The 23,882-nt window shown below is 31.5% G+C and overlaps 1 protein-coding gene across 3 annotated transcripts in view; it reads right to left on the reverse strand.

Annotated features, from left to right (window-relative positions):
* The window catches only part of LOC129989297 (protein-L-histidine N-pros-methyltransferase-like), a 380,326-nt gene that overhangs the window by 313,919 nt on the left and 42,525 nt on the right, over nt 1-23,882 (reverse strand). For all 3 annotated transcript variants that reach the window (XM_056097734.1, XM_056097737.1, XM_056097736.1), the window contains exon 3: nt 1,766-1,956. In XM_056097734.1, coding sequence (XP_055953709.1) covers nt 1,766-1,956 — 191 coding nt within the window. The remainder of the gene's footprint in view (nt 1-1,765; nt 1,957-23,882) is intronic.

The following is a 23,882-nucleotide window of genomic DNA, read 5'->3' on the forward strand; positions in this document are numbered from 1 at the left end:
TACAGTAATGTAAATGAATCCAAATTTACTTATTGTTTATTGTAAATTTTCCTATAATTCAGGTTCAATCTACAGTAATATAAATGAATCCAAGACTGCTTATTGTCTATTATAGTTAATTTTCCAGTAATTCAGTTTCAATGTACATTAATGTAAATGTACCCAAAATTACTTATTGTTTATTGTAAATATTCTTGTGATTCAGCTTCATTCTACAGAAATGTAAATGAATCAAAGCCTGCTTATTGTTTATTATAGTTAATTTTCCTGTAATTCAACTTTAATCTACAGTAATGTAAATGAATTCAAGACTACTTATTGTGTATTGTAATTAATATTCCTGTGATTCGTTCATTCTACAGTAAAGTAAATGAATCTAAGACTACTTATTGTTTATTGTAGTTAATTTTCCTGCCATCCAATTCCAACCTATATTAATTCTAAACAGAAAGAATTTTTTAATGATAATTTATGGAATTTTTGGAGTTTACAAGTTGTTTTACTGTTCATCTTCAGTTTCAATAATCAAATCATATATGATATTTATGGTTATCTAAAGGAATATGCAATTGACATGGATTTTAATTGATGATTTGATAAACTGCTTTGAAGGAAAATATTTGAGTAGTATGTGTTTAGAATGCTTAATATTGTTAATTGTTTTATTATTCTTTAATTTTTTAAATCAATTTTCAGTCAAAAATCTAGAGTATTTAGCTTTATTTAGTATTGTCAAAACATGTAACATATGCTATAAGAACTAAACATTTTACTACTTATATTTATAGGACACTTATTATATTCTAATTTAAGTTTTTCATAAATTCCTTAAGAATGTTTAATGGATAATGGATTAAACTTTTTTGGTGACATTTTTTCTTCAATTACATTTTTATTTATAGGCCAAATTTCATACATTAAATATAAAAGAGGGTAAGAAAGTTGTTGAATTTTTTTAACTTCATTTTTTAATTCAAATTACTTCAACGACTTTTATTTAAATTATATTCCTTTCACATAATTATATTATGAAACACGTATAAACTTTCTTTCATTTTTCGTACTCAAAACCAACATTTTAAGTTTATAACAGAATATATATAAACTCCATATTTAACATAACGTGCTTAGAATTATTATTATTATTATTGAAAAAAATATTTTTTTTTTATCATTTAAGCATTTAATTTGGGAAAATATTTTCTTTCAAAATGGTATAAGTAAATAATTACATTAATCGATTGCTAAATTATTTAAAATTAATAGGAATTTTTTAAAAAAAATAGCTTTGGTGCAATTATGAATCACTGTGATTTACTTATAAGGTTAAACAAAATAAAATATTCTTTCTCTTTTTCAGAACCTTAATGCATTTTACTTTTATCTCGTAAAAGGATGTTTTTTTTTTTTCCTTTTCATAAGCAGTTAATAATGATGTTAATCAAAAAATTTTGACAAATGGCATAAATGGCAAGGTTACAAATGTGTTAATGCACAGTTAAAATGACGGTGACTCATACGAACCACTGCAGAATACAAAGTTAAATAAAATGTACAGTCTTGATGCATTCATGGCACCATTTTTATTTCTTTTTTTACGAATTTCAAACCAGTGTTTCACTCTGATAAAGGACACAAAAGGGGGTTTTCTTACCCTCTCCCCTTCTCGTGTTTCCCCCGAGCCAGTTATTTCGCGATAAAAATTATTTCACTCCAAAACACCAGCATATTTTATTTCGAATACAAATTCAAAGAAAACACCTACCCATTTATCGAAGTTCTAGACATGAACCAGCACATGAGACTTCTCACCAAGGCGTGGAAAATCTGAGTCATCAACCAATCGGATTTCTCGAAGCAATTCTCCAGAAAATCTTCCGTTTCATCGTCAACCCGGCTGGCGAAGAAGACGTCCTTAATTTCACAGTCCACGAGGTCCAAGTCCACGTCGTACCACTGTTCGAGAAACGTTAACAAGATTAAAATAAAATAAAATAAAAATGTTGCGTGGAATCTTCCTCATGTTTATGTTTTCAATGAATGTGTAGGAGTTGTAGAAAAGTTGGTTGCCATGAAAGAAGGAAATAAAAAAGAAAAAGAAGAAAATGAGACCTAGAACCGGTCGTGTGAAAATCACGTGAAAGGAGTTTTCATATATATATATTTTTTTTTCTTTCCTCTTAGACGTAAACGTAAATATCCATTTTATTTCGTGAGGTGTATAGTTACGGGGTCGTTAAAAATAAAAGAATTGTTCTCAGTTTCTTCCCTTCTTCTTTTCGGTTGCATCAGTTTTTGTTACTTCAGTTACTATTAGTCGTATAACTTCTGTCATTTTTGCTAAATGCATATTTTTTTTACTGTGCTTATGGCATACGATATTTCGTAGATCTGTAATTTTTCATTTGGAATGTTTTATTAAAATATCATATGAAAATATTTACTGTCTGGAAATATTGAATACAGGTTTCAATCACTTTTCGATAAAATCGCCACTTTGATATCTAGCAAGTTTGGAATTCCCATTGGTCTCAAACCTTTTTTGGCTTGAGAACTTATTTAACTTCATAATAAAATTGTAAATTCTATTTGGAACATATTTCGAACAAAATAATAAAAAAAGTACTCCAGAATTACTTATTGAAGTGATTTTTTTCCCCTTCAAATTAATTGGTGATTCATGAATTTCAAAAAGAAAATGTAATTTGATTGACAAGTCATATAGTGAAGGGTGATTTTTCTACTAGTGACATTTTATCTATTAAAGAAAGGGAAAAAAATATTCATCAAGTTTTTACCAAAAAGCTTTGTTATGAATACAAAAGATTAATAAAATTATATAATTGAATTATTAATTGATAATAATTAAACTAATTTCAATTTTGAAAATTTTCCAACATATTAAAAATAATTGTTTCGAATCTATAAGAACTCCTAAGTTTTTTCCTGTTACATGATGTTTGTTATAAATAGATTTTTGCGGCATAAAACTTCAACCAGCAAATACTGAAAAATTTGAAAGAAGATAAGATTGGGAATGCTTCCATTACACTTAAGTTTTTATATCTCAAGGTAATGCAAATAAATAAAAAAAAATCTTGTTAGACAGCAAAGTTAAAAAAGCAAATAGGAAAATGAAATTAACTGATTACTCATGGAAAATAAAAAGAAAATTTAATTGAAAATAATCATTAAAGAACTTTTAGAAAATTTTAGTCTTTCAAAGAAAGATAAAATGTAAAAACCAGCTATTGTGAATTAATCTTGCTTACCATAGTTGAAATATCTGAAACATGAAAGTTCTGATAGAATTTTTGCGATTTCTTTATTTTTCAGTGAGACCACCTTATTTGAGGTCATGATTCCTGTTCTTTACTTTACAGTTTCAAACTTCAAAAAATGAAATGAACCATTAATTCGTAATAGCCTTGTAATGGCATTAACCAAGAAATCTTGCTTCAAATCAAAAGTCACAAAATATTCAGAGATATTTACGCAGTCAAGCCGCAATACACTATATATGCATTAAATACAGTAAATTTTCCAGATCCATTGAATTATGAGTTTTTTTCGAGAGTTTTTAAGATAAAATTGTTGTCCTCAAATTCCGCGGCAAATCATTTCACCATAGGCATGCATAATTCATGCAATGCTCATGTGACTGTTGAAAAGCAAACTCCACATAGATACTAGTTAAAATCGAAAATAACTTTTATGGATTATGGCCAAGTCCTGTGATATCTATCAAAGGCAGAATTATCGTTCTGGCTATTCCTGACTAAGATACGTTGGCGACAATTTTACTTTGTCACCAAGACATGGGCGAACGCTTTTTTTTCTTCTAGTTAACTATGTATTAGCTGTAGACGCATTACATTAGAGAAGGTATAATATGAAGCGTAATAGAGAAGCGGAGGCAAGAACACACACTCCATGACCAGTATAAAGTATGATGGTGGATGGACCGGTAGAGTGGACTCCAGTGTATACAAGATTGCCCATTGGTTTGGAGATAATAATTGACAATGGGAAAAAATTTGTGATGTTCATCAGCAAGACACCATTACACTGTGTGCAACTGATCATTTTGGATTGGTATAAATTGATGATGATGATAATTTGTTACCAGAACGTCATTGAAAATAAAAGCATGAATTTCTTATAAATACCAAAATGCGTAGAACAAGAGGCAATTTTAGGGGTGGTATAACAAGAAAAGTACTCGAAAAGACGAGAGAATAATGGGACCCACTCCACAATACATTTAAATAGGAGCGAAATAATAGTGGTGAACAGACAAGTGGAGTATACTAGGACGTGTAATAGATTGGCCACTGTTTGGAGACAATTATTTAAGATTGGAAATGTTTGTAGCGCCCATCAGCATCCAGAATTACACTGTGTGCAACTGAACATTTTGGATTGGAATAAATTGGTGGTGATGATAATTTGTTCTCAGAACCTCACTGAAAATAAAAGACGAATTTCTTATAGATACCAAAAATGCGTAGAACAAGAGGCACTTAATTTCAGAGGTGGTATAACATGAGGAGTACTGGAAAAAACGAGAGAAGTATGGGATAAGCTACACAATACATTTAAATAGGAGCGAAAGAATAGTGGTGAACAGACCAGTGAAGTGTACTCGGACATGTAATAGATTGGCCACTGTTTGGAGACAATTATTTAAGATTGGAAATGTTTGTAGCGCCCATCAGCATCCAGAATTACACTGTGTGCAGCTGAACATTTTGGATTGGAATAAATTGGTGGTGATGATAATTTGTTCTCAGAACCTCACTGAAAATAAAAGACGAATTTCTTATAGATACCAGAAATGCGTAGAACAAGAGGCACTTAATTTCAGAGGTGGTATAACATGAGGAGTACTGGAAAAAACGAGAGAAGAATGGGATAAGCTACACAATACATTTAAATAGGAGCGAAAGAATAGTGGTGAACAGACCAGTGAAGTGTACTCGGACATGTAATAGATTGGCCACTGTTTGGAGACAATTATGTAAGATTGGAAATGTTTGTAGCGTCCATCAGCATCCAGAATTACACTGTGTGCAGCTGAACGTTTTGGATTGGAATAAATTGGTGGTGATGATAATTTGTTCTCAAAACCTCACTGAAAATAAAAGACGAATTTCTTATAGATACCAAAAATGCGTAGAACAAGAGGCACTTAATTTCAGAGGTGGTATAACATGAGGAGTACTGGAAAAAACGAGAGAAGAATGGGATAAGCTACACAATACATTTAAATAGGAGCGAAAGAATAGTGGTGAACAGACCAGTGAAGTGTACTCGGACATGTAATAGATTGGCCACTGTTTGGAGACAATTATTTAAGATTGGAAATGTTTGTAGCGTCCATCAGCATCCAGAATTACAGTGTGTGCAGCTGAACATTTTGGATTGGAATAAATTGGTGGTGATGATAATTTGTTCTCAGAACCTCACTGAAAATAAAAGACGAATTTCTTATAGATACCAAAAATGCGTAGAACAAGAGGCACTTAATTTCAGAGGTGGTATAACATGAGGAGTACTGGAAAAAACGAGAGAAGAATGGGATAAGCTACACAATACATTTAAATAGGAGCGAAAGAATAGTGGTGAACAGACCAGTGAAGTGTACTCGGACATGTAATAGATTGGCCACTGTTTGGAGACAATTATTTAAGATTGGAAATGTTTGTAGCGTCCATCAGCATCCAGAATTACACTGTGTGCAACTGAACATTTTGGATTGGAATAAATTGGTGGTGATGATAATTTGTTCTCAGAACCTCACTGAAAATAAAAGACGAATTTCTTATAGATACCAAAAATGCGTAGAACAAGAGGCACTTAATTTCAGAGGTGGTATAACATGAGGAGTACTGGAAAAAACGAGAGAAGAATGGGATAAGCTACACAATACATTTAAATAGGAGCGAAAGAATAGTGGTGAACAGACCAGTGAAGTGTACTCGGACATGTAATAGATTGGCCACTGTTTGGAGACAATTATTTAAGATTGGAAATGTTTGTAGCGTCCATCAGCATCCAGAATTACACTGTGTGCAACTGAACATTTTGGATTGGAATAAATTGGTGGTGATGATAATTTGTTCTCAGAACCTCACTGAAAATAAAAGACGAATTTCTTATAGATACCAAAAATGCGTAGAACAAGAGGCACTTAATTTCAGAGGTGGTATAACATGAGGAGTACTGGAAAAAACGAGAGAAGAATGGGATAAGCTACACAATACATTTAAATAGGAGCGAAAGAATAGTGGTGAACAGACCAGTGAAGTGTACTTGGACATGTAATAGATTGGCCACTGTTTGGAGACAATTATTTAAGATTGGAAATGTTTGTAGCGTCCATCAGCATCCAGAATTACAGTGTGTGCAGCTGAACATTTTGGATTGGAATAAATTGGTGGTGATGATAATTTGTTCTCAGAACCTCACTGAAAATAAAAGACGAATTTCTTATAGATACCAAAAATGCGTAGAACAAGAGGCACTTAATTTCAGAGGTGGTATAACATGAGGAGTACTAGAAAAAACGAGAGAAGAATGGGATAAGCTACACAATACATTTAAATAGGAGCGAAAGAATAGTGGTGAACAGACCAGTGAAGTGTACTCGGACATGTAATAGATTGGCCACTGTTTGGAGACAATTATTTAAGATTGGAAATGTTTGTAGCGTCCATCAGCATCCAGAATTACAGTGTGTGCAGCTGAACATTTTGGATTGGAATAAATTGGTGGTGATGATAATTTGTTCTCAGAACCTCACTGAAAATAAAAGACGAATTTCTTATAGATACCAAAAATGCGTAGAACAAGAGGCACTTAATTTCAGAGGTGGTATAACATGAGGAGTACTCGAAAAAACGAGAGAAGAACGGGATAAGCTCCATAATACATTTAAATAGGAGTGAAATAATAGAGGTGAACAGACAAGTGGAGTATACTCAGACGTGTAATAACTGGCCACTGTATGGAATCAATTATTTAAGATTGGAAATGTTTGTAGCGTCCATCAGCATCCAGAATTACACTGTGTGCAACTGAACATTTTGGATTGGTAATTTGATGTCAATGATAATTCGCTATCAGATCATCATTGAAAGTAGTATTAAGCTGAATTTCTTATAGATACTAAAACTGTGTAAAACAACATGTTTGTAGCGTCCATCTTGGAAGCTGTGTAATACGAAGCGTATTAGAAGAGATGAGAAAAGAACTATTCATTCGACAGCGCATACGAAAGGATAGTGAACAGATTAGTGGACTGTACCCGGATGTGTGGAACAACGACCACTGATTTGAAGATAATTATTAATGACAGGAAAAATTTGAAGTGTTCACCAACATCCGGAATTCTACTGTGTGCAAATGGTCATTTTGGAATGATATAAGGTAACAGGGGTGTTTGTGGGACCCCAAAAAATCCCCTGAAACTTTTACGGACTTACTACCGGCATTTTGGAGTTTCGAGAAGGGGGGGGGGAGAAATGAAAAATTACAATTATGAAATATTGAATGACCTAATTATAAAAGTTCAATGAATTACTTTTTTTGCAAAATTAATAACCATAAATTTTCAAACATATAAACTACTACATTTTATGCAAATATTTTAAATTACCTGAATTAATTCTTTAAAAAAATTATCTAATTTCTGCTGCTTTTTTTTATTTTCTGATGTTTGTGGGCTTGTCTTTCTTTTGTGGTGAACTTCATAATTGCAGGAAGATTGACTTTTATTTTCCTCATTTACAGTTGAAGAAATTTCCTCGAGAACTGCACATGCAGAGGTAGAAGCAGTTTGCTTTTCTGCTAATGTAGAAGGTTTTTCAGAGACTTTTATAGGTGACTCATCTGAAATACATGTTTTTAAGTCCTCTTGATATGTTTTCCAACTTCTGTTCATATTCAGTAAGAGATCTTTGTGAATTGGATCAGTCATTGGATTTTTTGAGCCATATTTTTCACATGAGGTTTCTTTAGAAGCCATTAAATCATATTTAATAGTCTGCACTGCATCTAGGGAATCAATCTTAAGAGAGGTTCTATAGTCAGTGACAAGTGTATCCATTAAGTTGAATGCACTTTCCACTAATGGGCCATGGAAGCAGCTAAGGCAGGCTTTGACCAATTTAGCCAATGTAGGATACTTATAATCATTTGTGAAATCATCTTTTAAATTAAAAACTTTAGACCAATATTTATCAATTGTACACTTGACTTGATTTCCACTTTCATCAGATGTGTAGAGCATTTCTTTGGTGATATCAATATCACTCTGGTATAACCTTATTTCAGCTTCTACTTTTGACTTTTCATTATCACTAAAAATATGGGACAGAAAAGATGATAATTTTTCAAAAGCTAATATTGTACTGGTTTTACCTCTTAGCTCTGAATCTAATGCTGTAAAACTAATTAGATATGAATTTTTAAGGGGTAATTTCTGTTTCATATGCTGAAATTTCAAAGTGAAATTCTCTTGCGTACATAAATAAAAAAAACATTTCAATAAGAGAAACGAAAAATTTACACGTGCATCAATAAATGAAACGAAAATTTTACACAGCGGAGAAAAAAAAGTTGCGAAGCGATCAATGACAAATAGCTAATACGGCGAAAAATCCCCCTTCTCTACTTATTGGTGCCACGCCCGGAGAGATAAGACCTTTGAACCCAGAGTCACGTGATCGCACATCTGGTCGCGAAGTCTCTCCCTTTTTTTTCTGCCGCGCCTACTTGCCGAAAAGAATCCAGAAGAGAATGTCCGAGAAACGGGGGAATGAGTCATAACTCGCAATAAGGAAAGAACAAAAAAGAAGTTTTTTCCCCCTTTTCACGCATTATCACTGCCTTTGGAGAAAGAAAGGAAAAGTTTTCACCACACGCGCTGACCTTGCGTTTTCTGCTTTCAAAGCAAACAAAATCGCCCAGATCAAAATAAATAATTCATTATTATTCCTACTTCCTTTTGAACGACGATCCCCGGAATTTCCGGGTATCGAAGTTCAAAATCCCCGGAATTCCGGGGTTTCCCCGGAGCACAAACACCCCTGAGGTAATGACGATAATAATTCGTTATCAGAACATCGCTGAAAGTATTAACCGAGTTTCTTATAGATACCAAAATGCGTGGAACTATAGGTATTTAAATAATGAATAATGAAGTCCGTTCCAAAATGCATACAAATAATAGTGATGAACAGACCACTATTCTCAGACTCAGAGATATGAACGATCGATCATTGATTTGGAGACAATGGCTTATGTTAGGACAGGTTTGTAGCGCCCACCAACAATCAGAATTAGAATGTGCGAACTACAACTGACCAATATGGATTGACATATGTTGATACATTTGTAATTCGTTATCAGAACATCATTGAAGGTGGCAGTTTAGAATTTCTAAAGGATTGCAAAAATGAGTGGAACAACAGACATGCAACTTTAGAAGAGGTATAATAAGAATAACAGAGGATGCGAAAGGAGAATGCAGTCCACTTCACAATGTTTGTGTGAAAGAATAATGGGACGGCGTCCTGGCATAGGGGTAGCACGTCTTCCCCGTGATCTGGGCTTCTCGGGTTCGAGTCCCGGTTTGGGCATGGTTGTTGTTCTATCTGTGAGATGTGTGAATGTGCCCTGCTGTAAAAAGGGGTTGTGCAAGCGAATGAGTGATGCGTGTGTCCAAGTCGTATTCTTGGCCCTAGTTGGCGCTATTATAAAAACAAGAGACGCTCCCCCACAGGCTTAAATCGGCTGTCTTCGAACAGTGGGCTTGTCCGTGGCAAGTGCCAAACGAAACAACAACAAGAATAATGGTAAATAGACCTGTAAGTGGACTCGAATGTGTGTATAACCGACCATTTGAATTGGAAATTATTATTTAGAGTTAAATATAATACATATGAGCATTGTAAATATTATTAACATCCTCATTAAGCGTTTTATTAAAGAGTTCTAAAGATCTTTAGTTTATTCTTCACAGCGAATAATAACTCGAATAGTTAAAATGCAAACAATCCTACAATCTGAAGATTTAATTTCTTTCTACACATTTCTTTTACGCACGCTAAGAATAATAATGTTAACCAAAATATCTTAAGTTTGCATTTTAGACCCCGAAATAGCTTTTCCCTTTAAAATAGTTATCACAAGAATTTTCATTTTTTTTTTATTTGTAACTTTGCCTTTTTATATTGTTTTTCTTTGAGAAATGTAAAAAAAGATGTAATTACAGAAGAAATATTTCGGATTTCAACGAAATAAACAGTTGAATTTCAGTTTTGGGTTACAACGAAGTATAATCCAACGAAGAAAAAAACAAAAATCTGAGTTCAAAGTTAACAGAATTTAGCCTTCGTGGAGTGCATATCATTCTTACTTGAACCAGTATAACAGTGCACTTTTAAAATGGAAGGCATAATTTGATTAAATAGCGAAGAAAACAAAACGATACACAATTAATGCTTGCTCCATATGCTATACCAAAATTGTACAAACGGTATTTAATACTAAATTAAAATCGGAATGTCCTATGTTACAAATAGGATTGAAAACTAGAGGATATTTTTTATATTTAAGATTTTATTTTTTAATTTTCAAACATGGTCAGTCAATGCTCACATAATGGCCATTAAGAACTCAAACAAATTAACGTTGCAGTCTAATTCACATTTTGAATGCAAAATATGCGATTGTGATTATATATTATACCATATGTGCGCTTATGATTGTCATGTGTATGTGATGTCATAAGAATTGATGCCATTAGGATCTTCATAAAAAATATAAGATGGATTTTGCAAAAAGAAATTACATGATTTTGCTTGAAGATAGTAAAAAAAAAAATGATTTTTTTTTTTGATAGACAAGAAATTAAAACACGAAATGCATGGATAAAATTTTTCTCTATTAAATAACTATTACCTATATTACCTAGTACATCAAATGGATAAGATTATATTAAATATATATATAACCAATCTAAAGTAAGAAATATTTTGAAAACGAAACTAAATAGTTTCGGAACTAAAAATTATTTCTTATTCAAACTAAAACCAAAAAAGGAACAGGAAAAACTTCCCAGTATTTAGAGAGCGCAAATGCAGCTACTTCTACAACACAGATGAATTGAGACAAAAGTAATAAATTAAGTTAATAGGAAAATCAAATAAACCAAATAAAAAAAGATTCCGGCCTGAAGACTTTTTCAAGAGTCACCCTCAGGCAGGGATTAAAAAAAAAGGGATTTTTTTCTGTGAGGGAATGCAGACAAGAAAGTCTAATAATGATTCCTCGTGACCCGAAAATCCCCTGAAATTAGGCCTCAGAGATATATATACCCTTCATTTTAACAGAAAGGACAATACAAAAGAACAAATTAGAAGAAAACAACCACTAATAAGTAAAAATACAATAACAAAATAACAATAAACACTAAAAACACTTAAACCATTAAAGAAAAACGAAAAGGAAAGGAAATTTTAAGCTATCGATTGTGATTCTCGCTTTTTAAAAACACAAAGCTAACATATTAAAGGTAATTATATATATATATATATAATTTCTCTATATGAGTTATTAAAATATATCATTATCCTATCATTAAAGACTAATATTTATTCAACAACTCTCCAACACATAACAACCTTCTCAACATGGACACTAAAATAAAATAATTAAATTGAATCTTCAAAACGATGTTAATAAAACACGTAAATTTGTGTGCTTTTTAAATTGGTCAATAGTTTGAAAAGTCTCCTAAATAACACATCAGATTAAACCACTTAAATAACTATGAATTCTGGAAATATCTAATGGACCAGAATGGAAAATAGAAAAGAATTTTCCAGAAAAATTTAACACGAAATATCTCGTTTGCAGTTAAAACGATAGTTACCTATCGAAGAAAATAATTTAGAGTTTGCGAGTAAATGTTAGATATATGAAATGATGTTCATGCAGTTTATTTAACAACTCTCCAATAAATAATGGCCTTCACAACATGGACACTAAAATAAAATAGTCATAATGGACACTAAATAAATATTATCTTTAAAATAATGTTAATAAAACACATAAATGTGTGTGTGTTTTTAAATTGGTTAATAGTTTGAAAAAATTTCTATATAAAACAGTAGATTAAACCAGTTAAATAACTATGAATTTCGGAAACGTCTAACGAAACAGAATTAAAAATAATACATTTAAAAATCAAAAAGAGTTTCCCAGAAATTTCTTGTTTGCAGTTAAAAAAATAGTTTCCTAGCGAAGAGTTTGCGAGTAAATGTTTGATACATGAAAATAATTTAGAAAAATCTTGAATGAGGAAATAATGTTCATGCAATGTCTTTAATAAGGAAATGATGTTCATGCAATGTCTTTAATAAGGAAATGATGTTCATGCAATGTCTTTAATGAGGAAATGATGTCCATGCAATTCATTTAACAACTCTCCAACAAATAACAACCTTCTCAACGTAAACAATAAAATAAAATAGTTAAATTGCATCTTTAAAACGATGTTAACAAAACACGTAAATTTGTTTTCTTAAAACTGATTAATAGCTTGAAAAAAACTCCTAATAACATAATTAGTGAAATAATGATAAATTTCGGAAACATCTAACGAAACATAATTAGAAAATAATACTTTTTTAAAAAATCAAAAAGAATTTCCCAGAAAAATTAATTCAAAATATCTTGTTTGCAGTTAACATGATAGTTTCCTAGCGAAAAAAAGAATTTAGAGTGTGCGTATAAATGTTTGATACATAAAATGATGTTCATACAATGCCTTTAATAAGGAAATGACGTTCAAGCAATTTATCTAACAACTCTCCAACAAATAACGGTCTTCTTAACATAAATATTATAATAAATGGACAAAACAATTGTTAAATTGCATCTCTAAAACGATGCTAATAAAACACATAAAAGTGTGTGTGTTTCTTAAATTGGTTAATATTATGAAAATACTTCTATACAATACAGCAGATTAAACTACTTAAATAACTATGAATTCCGGAAACATCTAATGGAACAGAATTAAAAATAGAAAATAATTTCCCAGAAAAATTTAGCGCAAAATATCTCGTTTGCAGTTAAAACGATAGTTTCCTAGCGAAGAAAATAATTCAGAGTTTGCGAGTAAATGTTAGATACATGAAATGATGTTCATGCAATTTATTTAACAACTCTTCAATCGATAATGGCTTTCACAACATGGACACTAAAATAAAATAGTTAAAATATCATCTTTATAATATTATTAATAAAACACATAAGTGAGTGTTTTTAAATTGGTTAATAGTTTCAAAAAACTTCTAAATAAGACGGCAGATTAAACCAGTTAAATAACTATGAATTTCGGAAACATCTAATGAAACAGAATTAAAAATAATACATTTTAAAATCGAAAAGAGTTTCTCAGAAATGTCTTGTTTGCAGTTAAAATGAGTTTCCTAGCGAAGAAAAGAATTAGAGTTTGCGAGTAAATGTTTGATACATGAAATGATATTCATGCAAAATCTTTAATGAGGAAATAATGTTCATGCAATGTCTTTAATAAGCTTTAATAAGGAAATGATGTTCATGCAATTTATTTAACAACCCTCCAACAGATAACAATCTTAATAGTTAAATTGCATCTTTAAAACGATGTTGAAAAGCACTTAAATTTCTTTTCTTAAAACTGATTAATAGCTTGAAAAAAACTCCTAATAAAATAACTAGTGAAATAACTATAAATTTCGGAAATATCTAATGAAATAGAATTAAAAAATAATACATTAAAAAAAATCAAAAAGAATTTCCCAGAAAAATTGACTCAAAATATCTTGTTTGCAGTTAAAATGATAGTTTCCTAGCGAAAAAAAAAATAAAAAAAAAAGAATGTAGAGTTTGCGTATAAATGTTTGATACATAATATGATGTTCATACAATGCCTTTAATAAGGAAATGACGTTCAAGCAATTTATCTAACAACTCTCCAACAAATAACGGTCTTCTTAACATAAATATTATAATAAATGGACAAAACAATTGTTAAATTGCATCTTTAAAACGATGCTAATAAAACACATAAAAGTGTGTGTGTTTCTTAAATTGGTTAATATTATGAAAATACTTCTAAATAATACAGCAGATTAAACTACTTAAACAACTATGAATTCCGGAAACATCTAACGGAAGAGAATTAAAAATAATACATTTTAAAATCGAAAAGAGTTTCCCAGAAATGTCTTGTTTGCAGTTAAAATGATAGTTTCCTAGCGAAGAAAAGAATGTAGAGTTTGCGAATAAATGTTTGATACATGAAATGATGTTCATGCAATGCCTTTAATAGGGAAAGGCAGAACGATCATTATACAAAGTTTTTTAGGAAGCCAGCCCAATTTTTTTTTCCTGCATTTCCCTCCTCCTAGTCTTATTTTCTTCTTCGCTAAAAGCGTTATTACATTTCCCCTTGAAGCGGGTAGGAAAAAATACATCTTTTTGGAAGATATATATAAAAAAAAGTGTAGGAAATGCAAGACTAGCTCATTTTAGACAAATTTTTGAGTTTCCGTAGGGGAAAAAAATAATTTTCTGCATTATTACTCTCCAAGCAGACGGAGATTCAATCTTTTTTTTTTTTTTTCATTATTATTATTTTCTTCTCCATTTTCTAAGGTAATGTACTTGGACCATTATCAGATGTGTAGACTGTTAGCGTATTGAAGCGACAATCCAATTTCTAGCAACGCAATATTTCTCTGAAAAGAATTTAAAAAGCACTTTTTAAAGGATTTTTTAATGATTAATGATGTTGCGAACTTAGGAGATTCTTCACAGATACAAATTGTCTTTTCTTATGTATGAAATCTTTAATAACAAAACAAAAGTGGATGAGAAGATGATTACATGGTAACGTTTTCAAATTTCAGGGACATAATATCTTTACATCGAGTTTCAAGCTTTTGATATGTGTTTTTCTTTGCATTATTTAGTAGCATTACAAGCATATAAGATTAAGTCCAGTAGCAAAAATTGTTTCGGTACAATTTTTATGCCCTTCACAATTGAAAACAGGATATATGTAGATAATGTTAAGATGGTTTAAAAATAAGATAATTATATTCATAATGAATTCTAAGTATTCATAATCGTGATCATAAAAAAATTATTGAGACAGATATTGTTTTTAAATTTTAGAAATATCTTTAAGCTTATTTTAAACTTCGCATTATTCAATAGCGGGTGATTACATGATACCGTTTTCAAATTTCGGGGATATAATATCTTTACATCGAGTTTCAAGATTTTGACATGGGTTTTTCTTTGCCTTATTTAGTGGCATTACAAGCATATAAGATTACGTCCAATAGCAAAAGTTGTTAAGGTACATTTTTTATACCCTTCACAATTGAAAACAGGATATATGTAGATAATGTTAAGATGCTTTAAAAAATAAATTAATTATATTCATAATGAATACTAAGTAATCATAATCTTGATCCTTAAAAATTATTGAGGCATGTGGTCTTTTGAAATTTTAGAAATATATTTACATTTAATTTTAAATTATTCGGTATTCCACAGTATTATAAGTTCTGAAATAAGTTAGTTTATAAGTTATACACCGATGTATTCAAATACATACAAAAAATTTTCTTTAGTGTGATAATTAAATAGTTCAATTCTACCTGGCTTGAAGTAGAGAACTGATAAGATTCTTTATATTTTCAACCAGACGTTCGTGGAATTTCCTGCGCCATTTGCAATTAAACATCTGTGAATCATTTTTCCTATGGAATGGAAATTCCCATTTTTATTTAGATTAGAACGATCTGAATGAGTTTAAACAGAAAGCCATGATGTAAGATCCGGCTTGAAATCTAGTGAATAGCCATAAACAACTGTCACATGCGATTGAATTATGAACGCAAAATTGATAAATAAAAGAACAGAATTGAGCGTTAAAGACAAAGTTGAAATTCCTAACAGATGTGAAGTTAACACTAGGTTTACCATGAGTTGGCATATACCCATTTCTATCAAAGGGGTCAAAATGGCCCCTTTCGGTATTTAATTAGAAAAAATATAAATTGACCTATCTATTATGAAGTAGGGAAAAAAACTTTTATATTTTCAATATATTTGTTGTGGTATATATGTGATATACAATACTACATATATATACCTCATATATAATATAGAGAAAGGTATCTATCTATCTATCTATCTATATTATATATATATATATATATATATATATATATATATATATATATATATATATATATATATATATATATATATATATGGTATACAATATGGTGTAATGAAAAGACAGTTCCTCTGAGCTTATTTACTAAAAAGTGTTTGTTTTCTAATCTAGGTTTTCAAGTTCATCTATTCTTCTACCAAAATACTGACTCACGTGACTTTTTACAAACAACCTATAATACCTTCTATCTGACTGTCTTTCCGGCTTCGTCTTCTTGTTTCGTATAAACACACATTTTACTAACACATATTTATTTCTATATTTATACCGATGCGTGTCCCTATCAAGCAGTTACATATTTAAATATAAATGTATATATTCTCAACAATATTTATTCGAATGATCAAAATGACCAATTCAGTAAAACTAGGTATACTATATACGTTTCTCCGAAACTAAACAATGAAAATGATAAGATTTGTGATTATAACTTATTAATTAAATCATTATATAATTAACTTATAAATTAAAACATTCTCAAAAAGTACAGCAATAATTTTCTTGAAGGAAATTAACGAAAAGTTTCCTCAGAGGGTCAAAATGACCCCTTGGTAAACCTAGTGTTAAAAAAAACACTATTCTGTTGCGCAATTGAATATTTCAGAGTTTCATAGTAAAATTTTGAAAAATCGTAAGTTTTATATGAGTAAGACCAAGGAATAAAAGTTGATGATTCCGACGGAGACGAATATGTTGAAGAAAACCCAACAATTAACGGCAATATGAGTCAAACACATGGTATTTTGAAACCCGAAGTGCAACGCCATTTAACAGCCTTTTAAAAAATAATAAAAATACAAACATTATGTAAGTGAAGTGAATAATTCTCAATAAGCAACAATTAATGAATTTTTTAACTGCTATTTTTAAAATAGATTATAGATAATCCAGGGATAAGTATTGTTTTTTTCTCCTTAGATATGATGAAATATATTTGATTCAATTGAATTTGCTTACTATTATCGAAATTCCCGAAGTGATTACATTAAGCAAATCGATTATATCAATATTACAGTGAATTTTCAAATATTTCTTTAATAATAGTAAAAAATAGTATCACGGTTAGTTTTGCACTTAATTTACAATGAACATAATTGAGAATTTATTTTTAGAAAAGACAGAACAAAAACGAAGCCATTTAGCTAATCACAGCTGTTAACCTTTTGACAGAGTAATTATTTTAAATCACTATTTAGATTCGTTAATTGCAAATAAATTCAAATATGTTTCAAACAAAGTGAACTGAAACTATATCACACAATAATAATATGATAAAAGGGGTGTTCAAATGAAAAGGTACGAAATGACACTGTGGGTATAAATGAAGACTTTATTCAAAGTATACAACCATAGGCCTGAGCACAACGATCCCATTGATTAACGATCCGAAGGATTCCTTTTTCCCAGAATTCCTGTAGCCGTGACGAGACCAGTCCTTCACAGCATCCTTGAGTTCACCGTCCGAGTTGAAGCGCTTCCCTTTCAAATGTTTTTTCAGGGGACCAAATACATGAAAATAGCAGGGCGAAATGTCCGGGCTGTAGGGTGAATGGCTAGGGGAGTTGCTCCCACGTGAACTTAGCTAGTTTCGCGTGTGTGACCTTGGAGACGTGTGGACGTCCGTTATCATGGAGCAGAACCACACCCTCCGTGAGTAGCCCCGGTCTTTTGTTCTTGATACACCTAGGTACCCTACGGAGTGTCTCACAGTACACATCGGAATTAATGGTATCTTCTGTGCTCGAGGAATTCAACAAGTAGCAGACCTTGGGCAGTGAACTCAAGCACGCTGTGGAGGATTGGATCTCGTCATGGCCACAGGAATTCGGGGAACAAGGAATCCTTCGGCTCGATAATCAATGGGATCGTTGTGCTCAGGCCTATAGTATATACTTTGAATAAAGTCTTCTTTTATATCCACAGTATCATTTCGCACCTTTACATCTGAACACTCTTTCTGCAATAAAAATCTGTAATCGTAAAAATAAACACTCTAAACTGCGAAAAACGCCGGATACAACAGAAAATGGACTGACTGCCAACCCGCAGAAATCGCAGGATAAGATAATAAGAGGTTAAGATAATGGAAAACAAACATCAACTTTTCATCCATAAAAGTCTATTGGTTTTTGTGTATAAACCGCTTTCCTCTGTCAGAAGATTAGTATTATCCGGATGCTAATTACAAAATTGCTAATTACTAATGAATTTATTAGGGTCAGCAAAAAATCGCTGCATGTGGTTAATACACAAATACTGATATATTCGTCATTTAACAGATAGTTAAAAACAAAATTTTTACATACTGATGTATCTTCATAACTGTATATGAAGATGCAAATACTGATGAAGGTCCAGTTTCACAAATTTCATTAACGGGTTGCGATACAGACGTCTTGCAAAAAAAAAAAAAATACTTCTTAAAATTATATATCTTATTCTAGTGCACAGTTTTCGAAAATTATTTCGATTCTTTCTGAAACCTGAAGCAATGTACAATAATGCAAACATACTGACAATAATTAAGAAATCATGAATTGTTTACACCATTGTTGAAATGATTGTAGATTATATGTGAAACATGAAGCAATACACAATAATGTAAACATACTGACAATAATTAATTGTTTACACCATTGTTAAAATGATTGTTGATTATATGTGAAACATGCAACAATTTATAATAATGCATTCCACGGACAATAATTGGGGAACCATTGATAATTTATAGCACTATTAAAATAACTGTCAATTATACTTGAATATTTCTATTGAATTCGTAATACATAACAGTAATATAAAAAAAAAGTTTTAAGGTGTATGTACACACTTGAAACTTCGAAAATCGTTCAAAATATCGAATATTTTTTTATTGCTTAATAATATTCTCTGATTCTTTAGCTTTCAAATGATACAAAGATGTTGTCAATTTTCGAAATATTTCTCAAGTTACAATTATTTTTCTTGAGGTGCTTTCATTAAAAACTCTAGTTACGGTGTTTTTAAAACTCATTTTATGAAGAATGATATTTTTCCACCATGTTGCTTCATTCAAACAATCATAACTCACCAAGAAATGAACCAAATACCGTTATTTATATATCAAAATAATATGTATAAAATAGCGGATGTTTTGTGCCTCAATCAAAGTTATATTTATAGAAATAAATTTTTAATAGCTATTTAAAAGTTAAAATTGCTGAAAAAATCTTGCTTTTTCTATTGATCGTTGATGAAAAAATTGTTTAAAAAAAAAAACTATATATTTTTATAACTTGATTGAGGCAGACAACATGAAGACTAATATTAGGCATCATTTCCAACTAGAATTGTGTGTCTGTACAAATTAGAATTTAAGATATTTTGTTTCAAAAAATAGGCTAATTAGCTCATTAAATATTATTTAATTAATTAATAATTAGTTTAATAGGATTTTTTCTCACCGAAATGAGTTTAAACATATATTAATAACCTACTGTAAAAACACTGGATTTTTAAAGTTAAAATTAAAGAAAAAAATTTCTAGTGTGTACGTACACCTTAAAAGTCAATTCCTACTGCCGCAAGAACTGAACTCGCATTCTTCACCTTCACTTGAAAAATACTGAAATCCTTGCATTTTACCGACTAAGCTACTGCCTGTTGATTTGAATTTTCATTACAAACTGCTAAAACTCTATTTAAAGCATTAAAAATTAATTAAATTTAATAATTAACGAATTAATATTTGAAAAAACTGTATTAGCATCAATGTCCTCCACTACAAGTTTTAAAAAATGTATTTGAACTTGAGTCGATGAATAAAAAATATTTTATTAACGATTGAAAATTTGAACAAGATACATAAATGTAACATTATTTGTTGTGAATCATGATGCAGTTTCGAAGACAGTGAAGGAACTTTTTATCTTTTTAAATTCTTTTTAATACATCGGGAAAGCATAATTATTTACAAGCAGAGACGCGGACAAGACGTCCGCCACAGCGCAGCACAAAAGCCGTAGTGGGGAAAAAAGGCCGACATAAATTATCCCTCGCCTTATATAACCTTAGATTTTGATAGGGAAAATATTTCTTCATTGTGCTAATATATTAATAAGATTCTGATAGGGATTTCTGACGCATGTCAATCACATGTAAGGGAAACTCAGGGATCTTTTAAAAAGAATGTGCTTACTGGACAGTTTTTACCCCTTCACGCTGAGCGTGTGAAAGTATCGGCGTTTAACCAATTCAGCAGTTTTATAAAGCTTATCTTGAATTAATTAAGTAGAGAAAGTAGAATTGGATCACGAAAAAAGAGAATATTTTTAGAATGAAGTTTCTATGGGCTAAATTAAGAAAAAATCTTGGAAATTAATTAAGTTGAAATTAGAGTTTAAAATATCATTACATAAATATATATATAGGGAGAGTGTGAACTAATAGTAGAAATTGAAAAACAGCTCTGATTATTACATTTTAACTATTCAGAAAATGTGTTTAATACCTAACTAGGGAAAGAAGTCATGTCTTTTTAAACCGAAGGAACTTGGTTTCTAGTTAAGATCTAAATCAGAAACATTTTTTTTATTTTGAATATTAATCCTTATAAAAATTCGTTTCTAATAAAGCTGAAGCGTTGAATAAATTCTTTCTTTTGATAAATATATCTATAGCTCAGTCACCTCTAACAGTGGCATCATAATAGCTTATTATTTACAATGGTTGGGCAGAATGACTTAGGCTGTCTTTCAGCCTCCCTGAAAGTAATCCGGGTAGACAGGTTTTGATTTCATATGTACTCCTTCCCCGTGGAACACCTCAAATACTATTATAAACATGAGAAGCTTACGGTATGGTGGTTTGTTCTCGCTTTCCTGGAGGGTACAGAAATGGCTGAGTTGACTACTTCTACCAATGATGGACATGCCTCTTACGGTGGGGAAGGGGGTATCATAGCTGCTGATGACTCCTAAGATTCAATCAGAGATCCCGCTTTTGCTGCCATGGCGTTCCAATCATTCTACTTATCTCTGTGCTTTCGATAACCACTTCCGATTATCCAAGTGCTCTAAGATAATTTTGATTTAAAAAAGTATAGCATTTTTTTCATTATCATAAGAATTTTTACGCATGGACATAGTAAGGATTCAGGGATTCCTCTACCGATGATGGGACGTGTCTCCTATGGAGAAGCGGGGGAATGGGTATCATGACTGCTGATGATCCCCAAGATTTAACCACAGTTCTCGCTTTTGCTCTGGCAGCGCTCCAATCATTCAACTTATCCGTGGGCTTTCGGCAGCCACTACCGATTATCTAAGTAATCTAAAATAATTTTGATTTAAAAAATTAAAGCTTTTTTTTTTTATTATTATAAGAACTTTACTTATGGACGTAGTTAGAATTCAGGGATTCGAAATAATCAAAATGGTCTCTAATTGAATTCATTGATATACTAATCCATTTGGAGGTCAATAAGTTCGTGAAGATATTGTTTAAATTTAATTTCAGTTAAATGGCATAGATATAACTTAATGTCTTTCATCCCGTCAAATTGTCAGACATTTAACTTATGCAGTTTTAATTGCCTTACATTTGTCTGTTTTTTTATACATGATCTTTTCTAATACGGATTGAGCTTTGAGACCCAATATTATCGTTGTGTAGTTTAAATAAAGGTTGGTATAGTTGATTTATAACTATTTTTAGCTGCATAATTTAACCTTTAAAATTATCTTGTTGAACACTGTAAAGGATTTCAAATGAGATGGATTCATCTTTTATCTTGGATGATATAAAAATATTAGCTTCCCTGTGTGAAGAAACTAAACTGAGTAAGCAAACAGAAAGAGAGAGAGAGAGAGCAAGCCGTCCATACAATGAGTTATCCCACGATTTCATCTTTGTCTCTTTCCAGGAACTACAGTAAGATCCAAACCAAGGTACGACGTAATGTATAAAAGAAAGCTAAGAAGGTCTCCATTTTTCTTTATCCCCAAAATATTGGCAAATGTCTGCGTTTTTTTAAAAATAATAATAACGCCATTTGGTAATTTAAGAGAATACGGACAATATTTGGAAACATCAAATTTAAGAGAGTGGCTTGCAGTAAATAGCAAGACCAAATCCATTTCGGAAGAAAAATAACATGCATACAAATTCCAGCAGCAATACATTAAAAAACAGACAAAAATGCTTTTTCAATTGCCAGCTTTGATGTACCAGGAGATATGCAACGATGATATCAAAAATGTTCCTGGGAAATTCTAGTTCCTATGCAAGTTAGTCACAAATAAAATAAGTCGAAGATTATATAGATTAAGAAGGAAAGTGGAAGAGGACATAACATGACGAGTTTCTGTCACAGCATGAGTTTCTATGCTTGAAGAAAAAGACTTTCACCTGCACAGCAGCGAAAAAGAGAAGCATTGTTCCAAAAAAGTGTAAAGATCATTATGTCTCTGCAAATAGCAACACATTGCTACCAATCAGGGGTAAACAGCATTATGTTGTTTTTACTTATGGCACTTGTCAAAGACAAGCCCACTGACGAAGTCAACGATTTAAGCTGAGTTTGTGTAGTAACTTCTGAGGGTAAAGGCCCCTGAGTACCCGAGGGCAGAAGTCTAACTTCTAGCTCATATGAAGTTGACACTCACACACTCACTTCCATAACCCATTTTTATAGGAGGGGGGGACACTCTTTCATACACTTCACAGATAGAACAACCATGCCAGAACCAGGACTCGAGCCCGGGATGTCCAAATCACGGGGTACACGCTCTACCCCTAGGCCAGGGTGCCGGCAAACAGCATTATTCGACACCTATGGCCTTGAGCTAAATGTACGTTTCTGGGCATAGTTTAGTATGGTCTGGAGCCATGTATAAATAAGACCATTCAATTGTAGACCTATCCCAAGGACTGAATAAGTTGATGCATGGCTATCATGCGAGTGTGTGACTTTGGTTTTCAACTCGCAAAAACCCTATTTATCTATGCGATACCAACAATTTATTGTCAGAAGATATGCAGAATATCAGATGATAATCCAATTTTGGATTCAGTTTAGTTTAATATTATTTACACTAATTTGAACTTCAATTGGGGAGGGGGGCTCAAAAATGAGGTTGAGAAACTTCTGGTATGCTGTTGCTTCTCACTACCCGGGTGGTTGCAGAAAGAGGTGGAGGTTGGCTACCTCCTCTAGATGGCAGGATGAACTTCCCAAGAAAAGGATTGTACCGTGGCTTATGATGGCCCTTAGAACTCAATCAAAGTTGTCCGTGTGCCTATGGGAAAGTCGGAGTAGTCATCTTGCGATTACACTAATTTGAAGTAAGAGAAAGATTTTGGAATGGATCATAAAATTTCGTCTCTTCAATTTTCTGACAATATCAACGGGAAAACATCTATCAGACGAATTTATTTTATATTTTTCGGAAGCCTGGAAATCTTCGATCTCCAGCACAGGCGGAACATTCCTTTTTGGAAATTTACATTTTTTTTGTTGTTGTTTATTTCTTGAAAAGGATGCGTCATCTCACTACAATACAAAGCAATATGACATACATGTGACAACTAA

This window comes from Argiope bruennichi, chromosome 10, assembly GCF_947563725.1.
Source record: "Argiope bruennichi chromosome 10, qqArgBrue1.1, whole genome shotgun sequence".
NCBI classification, from domain to species: domain Eukaryota; kingdom Metazoa; phylum Arthropoda; class Arachnida; order Araneae; family Araneidae; genus Argiope; species Argiope bruennichi.